The 20,582-nt window shown below is 39.4% G+C and overlaps 1 protein-coding gene across 11 annotated transcripts in view; it reads left to right on the forward strand.

The window, feature by feature from the left end:
- Positions 1-20,582, forward strand: part of DOCK10 (dedicator of cytokinesis 10) — a 162,657-nt gene that overhangs the window by 95,369 nt on the left and 46,706 nt on the right. For 10 of the 11 annotated variants that reach the window (XM_056357890.1, XM_056357891.1, XM_056357894.1 and 7 more), the window contains 12 exons: positions 1,119-1,340; positions 2,066-2,188; positions 2,806-2,888; positions 9,985-10,107; positions 11,414-11,493; positions 13,010-13,197; positions 13,828-13,893; positions 14,756-14,848; positions 16,722-16,845; positions 16,997-17,118; positions 17,781-17,867; positions 18,482-18,574. In XM_056357890.1, coding sequence (XP_056213865.1) covers positions 1,119-1,340; positions 2,066-2,188; positions 2,806-2,888; positions 9,985-10,107; positions 11,414-11,493; positions 13,010-13,197; positions 13,828-13,893; positions 14,756-14,848; positions 16,722-16,845; positions 16,997-17,118; positions 17,781-17,867; positions 18,482-18,574 — 1,404 coding nt within the window. The remainder of the gene's footprint in view (positions 1-1,118; positions 1,341-2,065; positions 2,189-2,805; positions 2,889-9,984; positions 10,108-11,413; positions 11,494-13,009; positions 13,198-13,827; positions 13,894-14,755; positions 14,849-16,721; positions 16,846-16,996; positions 17,119-17,780; positions 17,868-18,481; positions 18,575-20,582) is intronic. The other variant, XM_056357887.1, reaches the window with a different exon arrangement.

A 20,582-nucleotide genomic window follows, 5' to 3' on the forward strand; every position in this document is an offset into this window, starting at 1 on the left:
AAGGACTGGATGCTTCGCCTAGTGGAAAAGCCCAGCTAAAAAAGGACGAAACAGAAAATTTTGCTTATTCTTTCTTAAAAGAAAAGAAGCAGGGAAAAGCAAGTTGTAGCTGTCAGTCCATAGCTTTCAGTGAATTCTCCTCTGAAGCAGAAAAGTTTTGAGAAATTAGTGTCCTGGCAACTCAGCTTTCATACATTACATATGAGGCATTGATTTTATTATTTTTTTTCATTTGACAATGACCTCTACAATGAGTGCATATTCAACATGATGTAATCAATACTTTTTTTTTTTTTTTTTTTGGCAGACTGGAATAACTGTTTAAATGAAGTCATGATAACTGTACCAAGGGCATACAGTAATTCGCTACAGAGGCTGAAAAAAGCATAGAATATTGTACTTGCCATGCATTGTTCCTTATCTCCAAAGTTTTAAGGTTCTGATTTCTGGACATCTCAGAAGGTGTTATTCTGAGACTGATTATTTCATCAGAACTATGGAGGCTCTTTGGAGGTTACTTACAGCCATAGGACTTAATTCCCTGGTACTGCATAACAGAATAAGTGGGTGCTGTCAGAGTGGTTTGAATGCTCTTGGTTTCCTTGCAAAATGAAATGTGTTTCCCACAGAAGAATACATCCACACGTTTGTTTGTACCAGTAAACATTTTTCATGTACTTAATTTGTCATCTTTGTGCTGCATTTCTGATGATCCCTGGAAAACCCACCCTCACTTTTCTTCCTTTTGTAATGTCTCTGAATCTACTTTTTAAAAATCCTGTAACGTTTTTCTCTGGGGCTCTATTCCTTTACCCTAGTAATTATCTGTGATAAATACATTATTTTAAAAAAAAATTCTGTGAGTTTGTAAGTTAGCTGTCAATTACTGTCCTGGTGCATTGTTAACAAACTACCTTTAAGAGCCCCTAGAATCACATGGTTGGAAACTAACTTCGGTAGGGGGGTATGTGAGCATGTGTTTTTGCTGCATCTCATAATTTGTAAATAGTGTATGTTTGCTTGCTTGCTTTTTTTCTAGCTGCAGGAACTGATTAAAAGATGGAGTTCACCCCCTTGCTCTCAGTTACCGTATGTTACGTTTCTGATGTTTTCTCTAGGTAGAGCCTTTCTTTGTGAGCGTGGCGCTGTATGATGTCAGGGATGGCAGGAAGATCTCTGCTGATTTTCACGTGGATTTGAACCACACACTCGTTAGACAGATGATTTCAGGTTCCTCATTTTCATTAGAAAATGGCACTGTTGAAAATACAGACTCATACAAAATGGAAGAACCACAGGTCAAGGGGTTCCCAGAAGAATGGCTGAAATACCCAAAACAGGTATCCCGTGTGTGACTGCTATTTTGTGTTAGTTCAATAGTAGTATTCATATTCATCAGAGAATTTGTCTGTACTACCAGTGGTTCTTGTTTTCAGTGATGCTCTTTTTTTGCATATCAGTGGTGCTTGTGTACAGATGCTTGATTTTCTAGCTCTCTGTGTAGACTTAGAAACCATTTACAATCAGACCTTTCACAAAAGTTGTCTGTTATGTAGACAAACCACCCATGTTTCCTGTGCTCTTCAGGTTCATTTGCTGACCTCTCCCAAACCAGCCAAACAAAATCACAACTTGAAGCAACATCTAGATGCTGCATTAATCTTGAAGTACTTCCACATTCTTGCTGTTGCTGTTAACCTTACCCCAAAAGGCCATACATTATCTTTTCTTCTCCCTGACATTCCTCTGAGATGTGACTGGTGGAGGCCAGCATTTAAGTGCCGTCCAAGAGAAACAGTTGGGTTAGGTGATGCCAACGCAGTCATACTGCTTCTTGACTTGGGTCAGTGTGCTTGCAAGGTGCTGCATGTGCAAAAGCTTACTTAAGAACTGGCACAACGATTTTATTTTCTGTCTGGCTGTATTCAATATGTAGCGATAATAATCCTCAATAATCCTTTCTGAATTTGGTTTGTTACTGTTTCCATCAACAGAGCGCACTGGTAGTATTTAATTTCTCCAGTATTGCTATATGCTTTTTAATTGTTCTGTCTTTAATCCACAGGCTCTTTTCTCCATAAGCAATCCTCATTCTGAGATTGTGTTAGTGGCAAAAATAGAAAAGGTGCTTACAGGAAACATTGCCAGCAGTGCTGAACCCTACATTAAGAATCCCGATTCTTTTAAGGTAATGTAACAAGAACATCAGTTCCTCCTTTGTCAGCTTCAGCCTGCTGGAAGCTGAAGACACGGCAAATTGTGCTCGCAGATCTCGCCAGTGCGTGGTTGCTGAACAGGACAAGCCCACAGGAGGCCCATGTTTAGGAAAGCAAATGTCCAAGCTCCATTGACTGAATGCATGAAGTACCGTTGTCTGCAACATATGAGTCCGCTTGTGGTGCTTTCCTATGCTGGTTATGTCTTAGCAGAGTGAAATTCAGCAATGTTTTAGAAATTATGGGTTAGTGCACTTAGTATACAGGTGACGTTGGAATAGGCACCTGTTTCTCTACGAGATCAGGCAGTGCATCTGCTTTGGGTGTGTTACAGAAAACTGGAATAATAACTGTAACTAACGCAGTTCTGACTGAAGGGATGGTGAAGAGTTTTAATTCTTCAGCAGCATGCAATTCATCTGTGATGTCTTTGCTTTCCACCCAGAACCTTCTGTTATGGGCAGTACCGGGCTAGATTATTTTAGGGACACTATAGCTTCTTCAGCTGAGGAGTACTTGGATGTACTCTGTGCTGTATTTCAGATATTATAATGATATTGATGAAATAATTCATTTTCTTTTTTCATAGTGTGCACAGAAAGTGTTAAAATCCAATAAACAGTTCTGCAGCAAGCTGGGGAAATACCGTATGCCATTTGCTTGGTCAGTGAGGTATGTATTAATTCTTTTTATAATTTTGTAAGTCTCTTATAGCTTATTCTGCTCTTGGACTCATATCCTTTTATTCTTTTCCACTTCTTCTGCCTGAAGCTAAGCAAAACTTTTTGCGTGGTCCAGGATCCCAGAAGATCCTGCAGCTCTATTATTTCATTGCCCTATTTTTCATACAGCTGAACATTGGTTACTTTCTCATTAAGTGTTACTGTCTTAGAATGTTTTCTTCAAGTACAAAGTGAAGTTGCTAGGGAGTAGCAAAAGTGACTGACAGAATATCAATTTATCATGAACTCCACCAGTGGTTTGATGCTAAAAATTACCAAAGATATTCCAAAGTCGCAGTTCTCACAAGAATTTCCTACAAAGATAATTATAGTCTGAAATAGAGTTGCAGTGGCCACTTAAAATATAGGTGCACAAGTCTGAAGCTCTTTTCTTGTTATGATGCCTGTCAGGTTTTAGGATAAATACAACCAATGATTTAGTGGGTATGGTGCCCCTGAAACAGTGCCTTGGGGGTGATATTGAGGGATTATGCTTCAGGTACTCTTGCATTTTTAGTGGTTAGTAGGTGACAGAGAGCTGTTATTTTCTTGTTTAGCAGGTCACTTGGGTTTTATTGCAGGGCAGTGCAGTGGCAGTAATGGATTTTTGTTCTTCCTTTCTTTCCTCCTGGATAATTTCTTGCTGGTCTCACCCTCGAGACTGAGGCATGTCTGTGCCTCATGATCCCCTTCTACTATGTTAACTCACAAAACTAGATACAGCTTTCTTGGGTTTTGTTCTCCCTTCAAGTTTCCATGTTATTCCTTTATCTGTCCTTTCTGTTTTATCCTCCTCAGTCTTCTGGAATTTCCTCAGCTTACTGCTGCTGTGGGATGAGAGCTCCCTGAGACCCTCCTGTCTGTCTGTGTGACAGCTCTCCCTTTCCTTCTGCCATGCATAGAGCAGGGAATATACAATTTTGTATTCCCTGTAAAAGGGAAAGCTGTCAATTGCTGAGTGAAAGCATTCCTTCTTGACTACGGCTTCTGTTCTGACCATGGCAGGCCAGGTGGAGAGCTGCCTGCAGCTGTAGGGAGGAAGGAGGAGCGAGTGCTAGGTGAAAAAGTCATGTTGTAGGACTGTGAGGGGACAGTGCGTGCTGCTGGTGCGGCGTGGGGCGCCAGGAGTGCGTGCTTTCCCCTGCCACATGTAGGGGAAAGCTCATGATTTTAGAATATGGTTTTGAGATGGCAAAGGAGAAAATGCACAGTAAGGTACAACCATTTGAAGAGGTCATTTATTTTTTTATTGATACACGTTTTTGTCAATATCCAGTAGGAACAAGAGAAGTAGCTGCATGCTCAAGAGAGAGGCGGATAATGTGCTCTGATCTGTCATCGCAAGCTCAAAGATATTCATTAATATTTACTACTTCGGTGTAGCCAAAGGAGCATTCATCAAAATTATATTGAAGGGTAACTCTTGTGCTGACAGAGCTACTATTAGCATGTAGTGGACCGTACAACGGCAAAAGGTGCAGGCTGGGCTTCAGACCGACTTGAGGGGGGTTATTACGTCTGCCCTGCCTGCCTGTGGTCTGTAGCAGTACTGTCGGTGATATGTCCTGCGACTCAGTCATCGCTGTAACTACCTTTGGGTGGCATGATGATTTTAACTAGTTCAGGGTCTGGCTAGTCACTGATGAACGTGGAAAAGGCTAAAACATTCTTCCATGTATTCAGCAAACCTCATCCCAGAGTGTTTCTTGCAATTAAAAAAAAAATACAAAAAGGTGGTGTTCTTATCTTGAAGGAGGTGCATTTCACTTCTGTAGGATTCTCCATGTGGCATCGCCTAGTTGCTCTGGGTGCAGGGCAGTAGGCAGAGCAGGGTTCAGGCTGGGCTGTGCTATGTTGGTACGCAGATGCTGGGCTGTGTATGTGCTGCAGCTGTGCTGCTCAAGCGCTTTACATAGTACTGTGCCTCGGCCCAAACTGCAGCTGCAGGTCTTACTCTGCCCAAGGAAGTCTAACAGAGATAAATTAAGTTTTACTTCTGTAAGGTGGATAGCATCTTAAATGCTGGTCAAGCTAGGGTGCACTGAGAAAATGGTGTTTTTCAGAAGATTTTTCTTTCCATTCTGTGTTATTTCAGGTATTGTATCATTAAAATACCAGTTGGCAACTCCTTGGTCATCTCAGATGTATTAGTATAACTGTATAAATTTATTTTGTAATAAGAGGCCACATTCTTTTGGAGTAAGGAATAAAAGCTTGAGTAGGTCAAGCTTGACTAAAAAAATAGTGCTCCACCAGATTTATACCTGCATGTCAGTTTTTTGAGTTGTAGTAACATGGTATATAACAGCAGCACTTCCAGTCACCAAAGCCATGCGAGCAGAAGTGTTTTCCATAGATGGATTGCTCTACTTACCTGCCGCTCATATAAGCGGACGACAGCAGTTGCTGATGCTGCACCCAACAGCATGTACTGGGTAAATGAACAGAGATTTCCTTCATGGAATCCCGTGCAGAATGGTTAATTGGCCCTGTAATGCGGTAAAGGACATAAGACAGGATGAAAGCAACAGAGCTCTGTTTGAAAGGAGCTTGTTCGCGTGATGCTCTGTACAGCAGGTATGGGAATATCTGGAGTTTGAGCCTTCCTGAGTCTGTTTCCTTGCAACTTTTTGTCAATGGAAACCCTTGGCTCTAGTCCCATACCTTTTCAGTTTCAGAGATGGCAACTACTTGTTTCACTGGGTATTCTCTCCAAAATTTCAGGCTCCTTTTTCAATATGTAGTCCACAGTCTTAGAAAATAAGATTGTAAAGACCTCTGCATCATACTGTGTTTTTGTTTTCCCTAGGACAGGATCAAATCGTTCCTAAATATGTTTGTCTAGTGAATATTTCTGGCTGTGATTTCACAAATATAAATGGGAATATATGCTTGAGGTGTCAGCAAATGCACAGCGAGTTCAACATTTTGCGGACTACTTGTGCGTGCGCTACACAGGTGGTCTGCACATGGGCAGAGGACATAGCTGGGGTCTGTGGACATCCCTCAGTTCCAGCAGGCAGTATTTTTGGACGGCATCCTAATTCAGTGTTTCACTGCCCATACCATTGAAAACTTTCCTCCCATCTGTAGAATTAATTACAGGAAATATACTTCAGTGTGTTTATCAGCTCTTAAATGTTTTCATTATAAATCGCATTAATAGACAACATAGTTGAAATGTCATTGACCAAATACACCATGTGTATGAACTTGTCTATCAGTGATGTTGCACAAGGAATTTATTTAGTTCATTGGGTCAAATTCTGCTCACATTTGCATCTGTTTATGTATTAACATTACTCAGGACTCTCATTGGTAAAAGCAAAGTATAATTTGGCCCTATAAAATCTATTTCTATTTTCACAGCTTGAAAATAAAAGTTTCCACAGGAGGCTATTGCACTACAGGGGGAAAAAATGGTTTGGCTATGATAAATAGCGAAACCCGGGGTTTGGAAATGTGTTTTCCAGTTATTTCATTCTGGCATTAACCACACTCCTGTTTTTGTGTGGAAATTTTCCCCCTTTAAAGCAGTTACAGATGGCCACAGTGTGATTTTTTTACATGTACATTCAGTCAGCCAAAAGCTTGACAGTTGAGTATGGTGCATGTGACTGAAACTCATAATTAGCTTATGTGACATCCAGTTTGTTAGCATCGTTCAAAAGCGTGACTCAGGGTTCCTCCCTGATTTCTTACTGGCGTTGGTGGGATCAGGTGACTGTATGCTCTCACAGGTATAATTATAGTATGTGTTAGATTTGTCACACTGTAATTCTATCTTCCATTCTCGTACTACTGCCAGAACTGCCAAAGTTTGCAAATATGTGTTTGAGCTACATATTGTAGATGTGGGGAAACATCACTCACAGAGATTAGTTTTTGCACTCTGCTGTTTCTTCAAATCCTCTCCGCCTTCATATACCTCACATTTTAAAGCCTAATACTTTCATCCTTCAACAGCTTGTACAGCTGCTGGTTCAGTTCTCAGGTGGCATAGGTTGATGTAGGTGAGGGTAGCGAGGCTACACTGGTTTACAGTAGCTGCAGATCTCACACTGAATCTCTAACCTTGGAGGTGAGCAATTCTTCCACAAATTGTAAGCCACTACTCTAAAAGTAGCTGTTTCAATGTTAAATTATGAAGATTGTGTAGGTTGTCCGTGCTTAAAGAATTTTTAGGGTTGTGGACTATGAGCTAACAGTGTCAGAACAGTAGAGTCATAGAAACACTTTAAATCCTGAGATGATGTTTCAGCTTCTTTTGTGAAATCTGTTCATTTGTTTTCCCCTAAATTAACACCTTCAGAATCTCTTCAGGATTTTAGTTCTGTGACATTTTTCTTACTCCAATCTCTCTGGTAAATAAATAACCAGCAGTAATGAACCGTTAATATACTAGGCAAGTGTTGGACTCCTGGATTGTAGAAATGGTTTATTACATTTCCTTTTCTTTGATGTGACAGATATTGTTCTGAAACACCTTTGGGATGTTCACTGTGACAAGGAGCACTCTTGCTCTGTCTGCACCCAGCAGCCTGGAAGGATCTAGTGAAACATGGGATTGCAGTTACTTAACTGTAGACGTAATACATGCAGTACTTGCTGCTCTGGTAGTTCTCCAGCTTTAATGAGCCAGGGAAATGGAGACACCAGTACAGTTTGATCAGCATAAAGCCATCTAACTCTTCCCTGAGTACATATAATATACCTGGTTTTGAGAAGGTTTATCTTGTTTTCAATTGCTCTACTGCAATTTCATCTAAACTGCTCTTGTAGTGGCAAGAGCATTACATAAATGCAGTACTGTGTGTAAACTGGAGTGTAAAAATACTTACCTGTTTTGTACTGCAGATCCCTGGTTTCATGTCTTTGATTTTATTATAGATGTTGTATTTAGGCTGGGATACGCTGCTGAGCTGATGAGGAGCAGTTCTAGAGGTGGGGCATATGATACCCAGGGAGCACTGATGCTGGGCAGGAGTGGTGGTAGGCAGGAAGATTCTGTAAAGCCCTTGTGACTCCAGAGTGGCTGGAGGAGAGGAGGTGACAATGCCAAGTCCCTGAGCCTCCCAGGAGGCAGTGCTCAGCACCACTGACCTGGAGTGAGCTACTTCCAGCACAGACCTGCTGCTTTTTCTTTTTACAGTATGAACATCCCCAGCCCTTCCTTGGTGAGTGCCCTTACACCCTGCTGTGCTGAGCAGTGGTTTGTTCGGTGTCAGAGCCTGCACTGGAATTAGTTAATAAGTTCCACCAGGGCCTGGGTGTGCTCAGCATCACATTGGAGAGCCAGTGGCACAGCAGAAATCACTGAATGTTTTAGTCCTCTCTGTTAGTCTGGAGAGGAAAGCAGTGCTGAGTCCAAAAAATATCGTAGTGTCATCAATGCTGTAATAATTAGTAAATCTTATCTTTTTTTTTTCTTTTTTTTTTTTTTTCTCTGACAACAGTTTAATAGGATTTGTAAAGTAAGTGGTGGCTGCCAGAAATTGGGTCTGGTTTCTCCCTAACGTAAGATTTTTGACATGGCATGTTGGTGTGGACCTTATCCCCTCTAGCTGCTGGAGGCAAAAATCTAATAGAAAAGAGCTGATTATTCTTTACAGTTGCAAAGAAATGAAATAGTGGTGCTTCTTTCAATTAATTAAGTTAAGACATGGTGCATTTATACTTATTCTTGGGATCCTCTTCCAAAGGTTTACTCCATTATTTTGCATCTGGCAACAATTTGTGCTGGCATAAATTCTTCTTCTCACTGGCAGTGGAACAGAGAAGTAAATTAAGGAAGCAAGATTGGCCAAATGATTCACAGAACAGCACTTAGTGTCGAGAACATTTTACTTTTGTTAAGCAATATTTTTGCATACTACAGTTGAATCCAAGGTTTGCTAATTTGGATAGCTGTTACATTATCCAGCCCAGCCAGCGCGTGTGACCCTTGGGGATATACAAAGGGCACTGGAATGTCTTCATTAAATCATCCTGCCTGTGTCCATGATCAGGAATGGTAATATCTGGGAATATTTTCCCGTGTGCATAGCAGCTGATATGTATTGTTTCCAGTTATAGACTGATATCCTTTTTTTCCATTTCAATTTGCACTTTGTAGATGGTTCACAAAAAATTTAGTCCATGTTCCACAAACTTGTTTTGTGAAGGAAAGGTGAGCCCCAGTGAGCTGGTGCCATTCTCTTGGAGGACATGGAACAAATTTAATGCATGGGAAGATTCAGTACGGGTCTCTAAACTGGCTCTGCAAAAGCATATGTTTCTTTACATGGTGAGATATAGTGGTTGGGATTTGACATCTTGCTGTAATTTCTGTTATTTAAAATTATCATGATTTTCATTGGACAATAACTTCATGGATGAAACTACCTATTGATGGTAATGAATTCTTCAGAATGCTTCCCTGAAGCAAGGAGCCAGTCTCTTTGTTGAAGTGAGGAGTCCTGCCCTTGATACGTGAGCAAGATGGTAAAGTCCCACCAGACCCAGGAGATGTGGCGCTCAGCCAGGGCTGGCCTCTCTGGGGCTGCCCCAAGGGCTTGCCAAGAGGCTGGAGAAGGCAGCCTTGCAGCCAGGGCGACAGAGGGGCAGGTGGGAGCAGAGAGCTGGCTCTAGTGAGGTGCTGGATGCTTCCAGCTTTATGAAGTGAGAGTTAGCTACAGGAGAGGGGGGCAGAAAGGATGGATGCTGAACTGGATGATTATATGTTGTAGCATTAAACTGCAGCAACTCTGAACTGTGAGTAGTCATACTGCACCTGCAGTCCGTGGGGACTGTCTGCATAGTGTAAGATTAAACAAGGTCTTAAGTTTTTGCAGAACTGGGATTGCAATGAAATTAAACTGAAATTGCCTATGCTCCTGCAAATGTACAGCTCAGAAGAGCGTTCTTGTTTGAAGCCCTGCAGAGAGCCCAATTTGTGTAAGAATTCATATCATAACCTTGTTAAAAGATTACATGACAATTTCAAATGTTCATATATATATGTGTGGGTGAGTGTTTATAAACATGTAATTTTTCTTTCTTTATAGACCAGTGTTCAAAGATAATCAGGGAAATGTTGACAGAGACTCACGATTCTCACCTTTATTCAGGCAAGAAAGTAATAAGATTTCCATGGAAGATTTGATTAAACTAATAACAGAATACAGAAGGTAAGGAACAGTTTTAATTTAGTTTGAGAAGGAATAAAAGCTTTATAAAGCTGTGCAGAGTAATTTTCACAGCTTTTTTTTTCTTCATTTAACACAGTGTGCCAAAGTGGCCGTATTAAATTGGGTTTTTTCCATTAGCCTATTTACCTGCCAAAGAGTACTTTGGGTTGGACTTTCCAGGAAAACTGAAACATCCTTTGGCACATTAATAAATGTTATAAACTAAAGATAGTGATTCCTTAAATTAGCTTCCATCAGGAGAGATGCAGGTGAAGTAAACAATAAAAGAAAACTATCTCAAGGAAAAAAAGGAGGGAGGGGATGGGGAAGAGAGGAAAAAAAAATGAAAAAGCATTCTTGAATGGTTTCCCCACTCCTTGCTTTTGTTTGTTTGAGTCTCCATGACAAACTGCAGAGTGGACACTGGAGGGAAAACACTTCTCCAAATGTTTAACAGTTTGTAAATTAGTGAATAGCAGTTTGGCTGGATAGTCTTCCACACAGGTGTAAATCAGGATAATTTTAGAGCGGAGTCTTTGTTTATACTGGATAAGTGACTTGAGAATTGAACCATGAATTTCTTCCTGTCTCTTCCACTCTAAATGTGCCTAGGAATGAATTAATCCAATTAAGTTATCCTGTTCCATTTATATAAAATCAAATCATAGAAAGATTGAATGTCAGCTACAGGGATTGGATCGGGCCCTTAACCTCTTGTGCCATCTTGCTGTTACTGGTCAGGAAACTTTACTGAAACTCTGACTATTCTTATTAGCCACCACTACTGGGTTTGTCTGTCTAAAGCATCTCCTAGATAAAAGAAATTTAGCACAGTTTTGGCAATTCTCAGATTGCTTGGGCACGAGGAATATGTCTTGGTCCCTTTTCAGCATGGCCCTTGCAGAAGCCATGGTGCTGTGAACTCCTCTCAGTGGTCGTTGAATTCCTTTTAGAGAACAATTGATTCAGATTTTAGAAACAAAATGTGGGTAAGTTAATTCTCATAAGGTTTGGCTCATCAGTTTCTTCCTTTTCTACAAAATATGCTATAATATTGCTTGCAAAAAGAAGGTAGGAACAAGGCCAAGAAAGACAAAAAAAAAAATCCAAAATAAAACAAACCACATTTGTTTCCTGCTGTTGCATTTGATTTGAGTTTAATAGCCAATAGGTGTATGTTAAATGTGTTTAATATACATTTATATTTCAAATTATGGTCTGTTTTTCATTTTTAGATTAATTCCTGTGATGGGTCTCATCTCCCTTGTTCTAATTTTCTAAAATGTTTTCATTTCTGTCATTGCAGAGCAGAGAAGATTAGCAAAATACAGACTATACCTGGCTGTTTGGAGATTGCAGTTGATTGTGTTCCTTTGGAACATCCAAGTATGATTCCACTTTATAATTAATTATTATAATTAAATAGGGAACTGTCATAGATTTTTCAGCCATAATTGCTGCTTGAGACAATTCTGGTAGAAGAGCCCGTTGAGGTATAGAAAAATGTATGCAGGGGAGTGTTCTTGATCTGTTTTCATTCAATTACACCATTTTTTTTGTTTCATCCTGTACCTGGCCAGATATACCCCAGCAATATGGAACGTAACGTGATGAATCCACATGTGATGGAAGTCCAAGGACCACCATTTTTTGTTCCCTAAGGGATTAGGTCAAAGAACTGAGTGGACTTATGTAGCTTGAGTTAATAGCCTTGCACTGTTGGTTGGCTGTGATGCTCATATTCTCTGTGAACATCTGGGAGATGCAGCAGGTTTCAAGAATGTAGACTAGGTGGAGGACTTCATTCAGAGGCCACTCTGGCACCAGTGCAGCAGCTGCTAAGACAGATGCTTCTTGCTGGGTCTTTTATTTCTTTTTAAACTTTCTGTTTCAAGGGCCATGCTTCTGTGAGCCACTGTTGCAAAAACTCAGGACCATGGAATTCCCCTGAAGCCTATCATCACACATCTTTATACCATCTTAATATGGTATTACATAAATAACATAGTTACACTAACATTTAAAAAGCAATTTTTATTTTTGAAACTAAAAGAAACTGATGTCTCAGAGTACACAAAATGGTGCAAAGCAGCTTGGGCCTTGTACTGTTCCTTTACTTGGTGTGCCCTGTGGCCAGGTGAAGTCTGGCTTTAAAGTGTATGTGCTTGTCAAGTGCACAGTTCCTGTGGAAAGTCAATGAAAATTTCATCACTCTTTTAGAGTAACAGCTGAAACATTTCTTTGGTATGGGGAAAATTTGTCTTGCTCTGAATAAGGCTGTAAAATAATTTTAAAACTGTACCAGAAAACTTCCGTGCCGTAGGATTCATTAAAATCTCCATCTTGACTTCAGCCAGCTCTGAAGGAAGCCTTGTAATAGCAGTAACCGGTTCTGTTATAACAGCTCCTTCCCACCCAAAGTCAGTCATGCCAGGCTAGTGCTAAAAATCTTTCATTGCCAAGCAAAGCCACTGAAAAGGAAGTTGGCCAAAGATCTTGTCAAGAGTTTGCCAATACAGTCATGTCTCTAGGGACCGACACTACCCTGCTTCACATTAGCATCAATTTGCTTTCAACAACAGAAGTAGATCTTTGTTTTTATAAGACTTTATTTACTCTAGCTACAACAAGGGCTGGAGCCATGGTGCATCAGGGGATATTGTCTGACAGTTTAACCTGAAACAAAACTTCTGCCTTTCTGCTGCCGGGGGGGAAGCCAAACTCACGTAGCTCTAGCAAAGGGCAAAAGAGGAAAAGTCTCCTGAAGCTCCCACCACATTACTTGTTCTTTGCGATTTCAGCCAGGATTTTACTGGTTCCATCTCAATATTACTTATTCTAAGTAGTAAGGCTGTAAAGCAAACAATAATATGTGATGGTTTTCTTTTCTGTTCTTTTGAAGACTGTGTAACTTCATCTTTTATTCCAATCAAGCCATTTAATGACATAAAGGAGCATCCACCTACAGTGGAAGTTGAGGAGTTTGTACAGGAATCAACAAAATATTCTCGCCCTTACAGAGTATACAAGAACCAAATATACGTATATCCAAAACACCTCAAGTACGATAGCCAAAAATACTTCAACAAGGTACAGTACGTGACCAATTCAGGTAGTTGTGTACTGCGTGAGCTCTCATTGAAAGTACTCATCACCACCCAAGGAGGGGGAAAGGGTGATGCGAGTCATGGACTTGGCTTTTGATCTTTTTTTCAATTTTTGCCATAGTGAAACATTAATATGTTTTTAACGAAATGAATCTGTGGATTAATGTGAAGTTGTATCAGTGATTCAGAGATAATGTGGTAATAGCTTTTTCAAAATTTTCAGAAGGGCTGTATTTTAATGAAATGATGTGCGCAGATAAAAATAATCTGGGTAATATTTTTAGTTCTTAAATGAAGTTTGAGTACTACTTGCATTTTCATGGTGATTGAAAATTAATTAAGGACAAGACACAGGTAGGCGCTGGTCACTTTGTAATCTGCTTCTACACAGTCGGTTTGAAGCCTGGGTTAGATTTTGCTGGTTCTTCTTGGAAATATTATTTCTAGTGATAGCACTGTGACTTAAAGACATTTTAAATGCTGATACACCATCTGCCATCTGCATGTTTCTCGGAGATTTTGAAAAGAGCTTATTTCAGTGCTTTTAGTTTGCTTGTGTTTTTATGGGTACCCCGCTTCTGATCTAAGCTTTAATACATTCCTGTCTTTTCAGGCACGGAATATAACAGTGTGCATTGAATTTAAAAGCTCAGATGAAGAAGGAGCGAAGCCACTGAAGGTGAGCCACAGTGAGAATATATTCAGAGAACAATGTTTCTGAGGACATTACTTAGCAAACCAAGGAATTGGGGCTATACTAACTCAGAACAATTGAAGAGCAAATGTTGTCATGCATCCTTCTACATGTGCACTGTGATTCTCTTTGATCCCACCTAGTCATAATGATTCCAGCTCACACAGTGCCGTTTTGCAGTGCCAGCTCTAACTGGTGGAGGAGAAAGAATTAGACAATATTAGAAAACTTAACCATTTTTTACAGTACAACTTGCTTATTCTAAAATTTACCTTTTACCCTACACTTCTTACTGAGCTCCGGACATTTGATTGAAAAGAGAGGAGCATAAAATTAGAGAAACTTTAGACTTAATTCTTAACTTTGCTATTGACCAAGGGCTATTGTGTAGTATTGTTGTACTGTAGTTTCCCCACTAATAAGTTGCCATCACTCAGTAACCAAGATCCTCCAGACTGGACTCTGCCAGCAAGGAGATTGTTAACTGGGGTAGCTTTTGTAATGCTGAAAAGTCAGTAAAGGCATTGTATTGTGTATTGAGCTGCATAAAAGTGCAATTGCTTTTGTAGTTTTTTTCAGAAAACTTTTAAATTGATAACAGCAAGGAGTAAGTCTAAGGAATCTGCATTGCTTAGTAGAGTGCAGGGTAATTTTCACAGAATCAATAGACTTTCACTAGAAGTATGTATGAAGGTTTGATCACTTAAAATATTTCTTTTAATATTTGATCAAAGTAACTATCAATCTTTAATGATATTGTTTCCAGTGTACATGCATATTAGATATACCAAGAGTAGTATCATCATCAGAATTTCACAATGTAATTAAAGCATGTTACTTTTATCAGTGTATTTATGGGAAGCCAGGTGGACCGTTATTTACAACAGCAGCCTACACCGCTGTGCTACATCATTCCCAGAATCCTGATTTCTATGATGAGGTCAGTCTGTTTTTTCTTTCGGTAAACATCAGCCAATCTCACTTGTTTGTCAATGAGACAGAAAAATATGTGTAAAGAATACTTCTGTTACAATAGCTTGTGTATCTGGATGGGCCTGTGTTATGCAGATTTACATACAGCCTCACCTTTTGTTGTTTGGGGTTTTCTTAAATCATCACAGTGAATCCTGTTGTAAGATGTTCTGAGTACAGTTAAGATGCTGTAGAATTAATTAGGAACAGTCTAGCTTTCTAAAATGCACATCTGGATTACGTTTAAGGGTCCAGCTGCATCTCTGGATTTAATGGAAACAGTAATTATGATGAAGGGTGGAGCCAAATGTCAGAACAAATCCCTTTCAGATACAAGATCTGCACTGGGGCCTTTTGGTTGATCCGGTGGTCTGAACAGAATATTCAGTGACATGTAGTGGCTGCAGCAAGTCCTTTAGCTGGTGCGTTTGAGGATGCAGCTATAGAATAGCGTTCACTCCTGGGCCTTTGCCAAATGTTAGTCCCGTATGCATCTTTATGCTTGACCAAAGCCAAGTATTGATTCCCCAGGCTTTCTGCAGGTGAACTTAGTTCCACCCTTTCAGTGACTAGTGTGTTTGGTGGCCTGTGAATGTCACATGTCTGTTCTGGATTTTCCACTACAGCTCTATGTGTAACAGTAAGGCTGGCAAACAGCATTAGTATATAGCCAGTGTTTTCCAAACTGTTGGCTTGATCTTGGAAAAACTTCCTTTTTTTCAGTTAAAATTTACTTCATAAAACACAGGGACAAGATTAGCAGATAATGTACAACTACCGGTGAAGTATCAATTTTAAGCTTTGTGTTTAGGAGTGGAGGTGGAGCTTCAAGCATTACATCTTCAGAGATCTTGCAGCCCCCGCTACCCCTTTGCCAGCAGTGTTTGGGGTTTTAACACTTCTGAAAACATTCTTCATGTGATGCTAGTGAGCCATCTGGTTGGGGCAGATTATTTTCAACTTGAACAAAGAGCTAATTCAGATCTTAATAGCTGATTTGGCTGGAAGAGGTGTGCACCTGTACTGAATGTTCCTAGTAAAGCAAGTGCAGTTTTTAAAAGAATGCAGTATGTTATCAAGAAAGTTGTCTTAATCTCCATGTCTGAATCCCCATTTCATATCTATGATTATGGTATTAGATTCTTACCCATAAGCTGATTTACATTGGTCAACAATTTCTAAACCTTACTTCAAGCATAGGATTAGCTTGGATAAATGTTATTATAGCTCACAAGGGCGAAGGGTCTTTTTTATTAGTTCTTGTAACATGTTTTGATTATTTTGTATTTTTATTCCAATAGGTTAATAATATCTCAAACCCAATCTGTAGTGATTCATGGATGGCATGATATGGGATTTAAGACTGAGCAGAAATTGTAAATAAACTTTTATTTTTGTGTCAGCCTTTATTACTTGGTCTTTGCCTTGAAATGATGATGAAGCAGTAAGCAGAGATGTTGTTTTAGTTTGTGGTTTGGTCATCCTGAAAATATGAGAACAGTGATGGCTGTTTATGGCTGCTAGAGTGCAGGTGATCACTTCTAAGCTGGGTCCATCACTCTTTAGTTCTGTCCTCTTTCATCTTACACTCTTTCATCATAAATGCAAATACCCATCCACAAGACAGACAGGAAAAAAACCTGTTTTAAGTAAAAGTGATGGGTGATCATCCCAATTTCCTTGAGAGAGCATCTATTACCCATGCACGCAAACATTAGCCAGCAAAGGCAGGCTGTGCTTAGACCTCTGTGTAGAGAGAGATGGCACTCATTTAGACCATCTCTGATGCCTGGTTTAATCGATTCTTAAACTAAAGTGAGGTGTAACATTTTACATTTCAGGTGAAAATTGAACTTCCCACTCAACTCCATAAGAAACACCACATTCTGTTTTCATTTTATCATGTCACCTGTGACATAAATGCAAAAGCTAATGCCAAAAAGAAAGAGGCTCTGGAAACACCAGGTACCTGTAGTAGAATTACTTTCAATTATAAATATAAATTATGTACATTCAAATAAGGATTGCAGAATTTCTGGCTGGATATTATTGTCTTCCTTTGAACTTGAGAAGCTTGTTTTTCCAAAGAATCATATTGATTTGTTCTTGTGCACAGTGGGATACACATGGCTTCCTTTGTTGAAAGATGCCCAGTTAGCTTCGCAAGAACACAACGTGCCAGTGGCAAGCAGTCTGCCTCCCAATTACTTGAGTCTTCAAGAGCCAGTTAGTGGAAAGGTATTAAGTCGTACTTTCATATTATTCAAATGGCGCAGAGCATTTATTTCCAGATGTTTTACATGAGATTTGCATTTGCACATACCTGGAAGTGTAAATGACAGGGTATCTGTTTTAGAATATTCATGTGCATATCATAGACTATATAAACTAAGATATGTACCACTGCACTGAGAGTCATATGTTGCTGATTCACAAGTGTATATGGAAAAAGTGTATTTTATAACAATAGTATACCCAGTTTCTCCAAAGAGTGAATGAGAGTGACCAGACAGATTCTTTTCACAAACTCAGGCCATGTGACATCATTCATTCTGCTGCTGACGTGATCCACAATCATGCTTCATTCTCCAGTTTTGTGGTGTGATACCCTATTTTCCCATTGATCGTGTCCACTTTGGATTGTATCTGCCTCCTTGTGTGTGTTTGTCATGAGGACAGGGTGGGACAGTGATCTGGTCCCTTGAATGACAATGGTTGGGGGCTTGTGCTGAAAAGTGGGTTTGTATTGCAACGGTTCTGTGGTTGTCAAAGCACAGTAGCCTGCACAGTTCATGCACGCACATGTGCAAAGCTATGCAGTGAAAATTTGATGCAGACTTGAATAAATAGGAAATAAGTGGGAAAATGTGGTTGTTTGTTTTTTTGTTTTTGTTTAATAGCAGATTGGCTGTGATGTAAAATGGGTAGATAGTGGCAAACCACTTTTCAAAGTCTCTACTTTTGTTGTATCGACAGTAAATACTCAGGTAAGCCAAATTTCCTCTTAGCTCTGTTACCTGCTTACAAACAAAAAGTGTCAAGGGATGTCTGAAAGATGTTTTAAAATCTTGTGTGAATTTGTTTCGTTAACTTTTAAAGGTTATTTTAATGTAGAAGGGCAAGATGACAATGACAGAACACACATTTTAAGGATAAAAGATAAATTATTAAAGATTATACCAACATAAAAATCATGGAATATCTGTTTAGACAGCAAGAAATTAAATTGTGAATGCCAGGAAGAAGTAAAAATCTGGCCACTGAAATCCCTGAGATTGTAAGGAAAAAAATATTGCTCACAACACTGAAAAAAATTGTGTAGTCAAAGCACCTAGAAATAAGTTATATAAAGCAGCTGTGCTGGGCGATGGGTCCAGCTAAATTAAGTTGATCTGTCTGTCTTGTGTCTGAGGCAGTAGGGTCCAAGTGTGTTCTTTGATATCACAGGTGGTTGCTGTAACCAATTTATGGAGCTGAATTCTAATCCTTTCTATAATACATATTAATTCTATAATAATTCTATAATATAGAATTCTATAATTAATTCTATAATACATAATAATTCTATAATACATATTAATGTGAATGTTTATCGTTTTAGGACCCATACCTGAATAACTTTTTCCATCAGTGCCAGGAAAGGGAAAAGGATCTGTCCCAGCCTCCTACCTCAAACTTTATCAATTCTTGTAAGGTAAGTAACCTGCAGCACAAACTGTGCTGTAAAGTTGTATTTAGGGCTTTCTCTCAACTGATCCATCACTTCACAACTCTAAACATGGCACAGACTTCTCAGGGGGCCATGGGTCCGTGACATCTTCAGTTGGACTTGGTGTGACTGGTCACAGCGCTGTCTCCTATCCCCTCTCCTTTAGAGCACGGCTGCATCTGCCCCATCAGCTTTGATAATCCAGCCTATGCTAAGCCTCAAACCCTGTTAAAGGATAGTGTGATGTTGCTCTGTTGCTCTAGGGAAGTCTGGGAAAAGGAGCTGTAGCCTATGGAGCTGCGGTATTCCTGCTAGTCCTCTCTTGCCTTAGATGCGTTGTATGCTTACCTCCTACTTGGCTCTTCGTACTTTCACTGTAAACATCTGGATGCTCTCCAAAGGGCTGTTTGGGGAAATTTGTATGTATAAATCAAGGGTGCTTGTTGCCTATCACGTTCTGAAATCAGAAGGAACGTACCCTTTTTGCAGAGATGAAATGAATAAGCAAGTACTGCATTAGATGGGACCGTGTTCAGTAGAGGACAAAAGCTGTGAGAAAGGAGGAGTGTAACAAGCAAATTATTATGACGAGAGCATTGTAGTAACAATTGTAGTGACAAGAGCAGCAGGTAAATGTAGGGCCGTGATTCTTTACCTATTCGTGAATGGTGACATTCAGAGTTCTTGCTTTGCAAGCCATTTACCGAACTTTAACAGGAGGATAAACAAGAGGACTGAAGGGTAGCTGTGACACTGTTCCACAGTGCTAGCTTTAAAACATTGTACATATGAGTTTTATTTATTATTTTTCCATTTAGCCGTCTGTAATATCTAACAGGTGTTTGGGGGTTTAGATGTTACCATCATGTAGGTGCTCTTCCCCTTTACTTCATTTATGTTTTCCTGTTTGACTGTACCTTAACCAGATTTTATAAAGCTGCTTGGGAAGAGATTTTTGCTTTAATAAGCAAATATAAAGTTCCAATAAATCATGGCAGTTCTCTGGGCATGTCCCTAAAGGTGGCTACTACTTTTTTTGATAGATGCAGGTAGACCTGAAAAGAATTGCTTTGTTCTTAAATAGTCTTGATTTAAAGAAATGAGTAAGGGATGTTTTAAAAAATCAAAGCATCAGACTGATTTAGAGGTTACACCTCTCCAGAATGAAATTCTTAACTATTGATGTTTGGAAAGCCATTGAGCATATTGGACAAAGTTTAGGAATCCGTAAAAGCTTTCCAACTTTCTAGACAGTAAGTCAGTTAAACTACCAAAATTGCAATGTTTTTTACTTGCTGTTTGTAGTTTACCTTTTAAAAAAGATTTCAGTAATTTTATTAGAATATAGAGATAGCATCATATGCAACAAGGGTTCAACTATGCAATATAACCAGGAAATAAGTAGTTTTCCCCAGAGTGTTTTGCTTTTCTTTATAAATCACTAATACCTTTGAAGAAATTCTGGAATAATTTGGAAATGACTGAAATGAAAACTAGGAGGAATACAAATGAGTGAGTTTGGGGCTTTTTTTAATTAAAAGCTCAATATCGTCCTTGATCAGAGAAGATAATATAATGTCAGTTCAGTCAGAGTGTTAGTACTACTTTTTACCAATATGCTTTTAACATAATTGTTTTAGCCAAAATAAGCTCACTTTATCAGGTCTCTGCATAAAAGGAATGTTTTTTCCTAAAAATGTAAGGAAATGCATGTCTTGAGAACAGGAATTAAGTTCTTTTCTTTCTCTTACATACATATCCTTAGTGAAATGTGAAATTTGTGTTTGCTTTCTCTCTCTTTTACCCCTCACCCTTAAGTCAGGGCAAAGCAAAATACTGGATTTCTGAAAAGCAGACAATACCTACAACTGTGTTGATGGTCATATTTGAAACAAACTCTATGGGAAACCAGTTCCGTACTTGGTTGTCCTGTTTTCCTACTGCTATTACACCAGTGGCTGTGCTGCATTTTACCTGCTGAAGCAGGAAATCA

This window comes from Falco biarmicus, chromosome 13 (assembly GCF_023638135.1).
Source record: "Falco biarmicus isolate bFalBia1 chromosome 13, bFalBia1.pri, whole genome shotgun sequence".
Classification (NCBI taxonomy): Eukaryota; Metazoa; Chordata; class Aves; order Falconiformes; family Falconidae; genus Falco; species Falco biarmicus.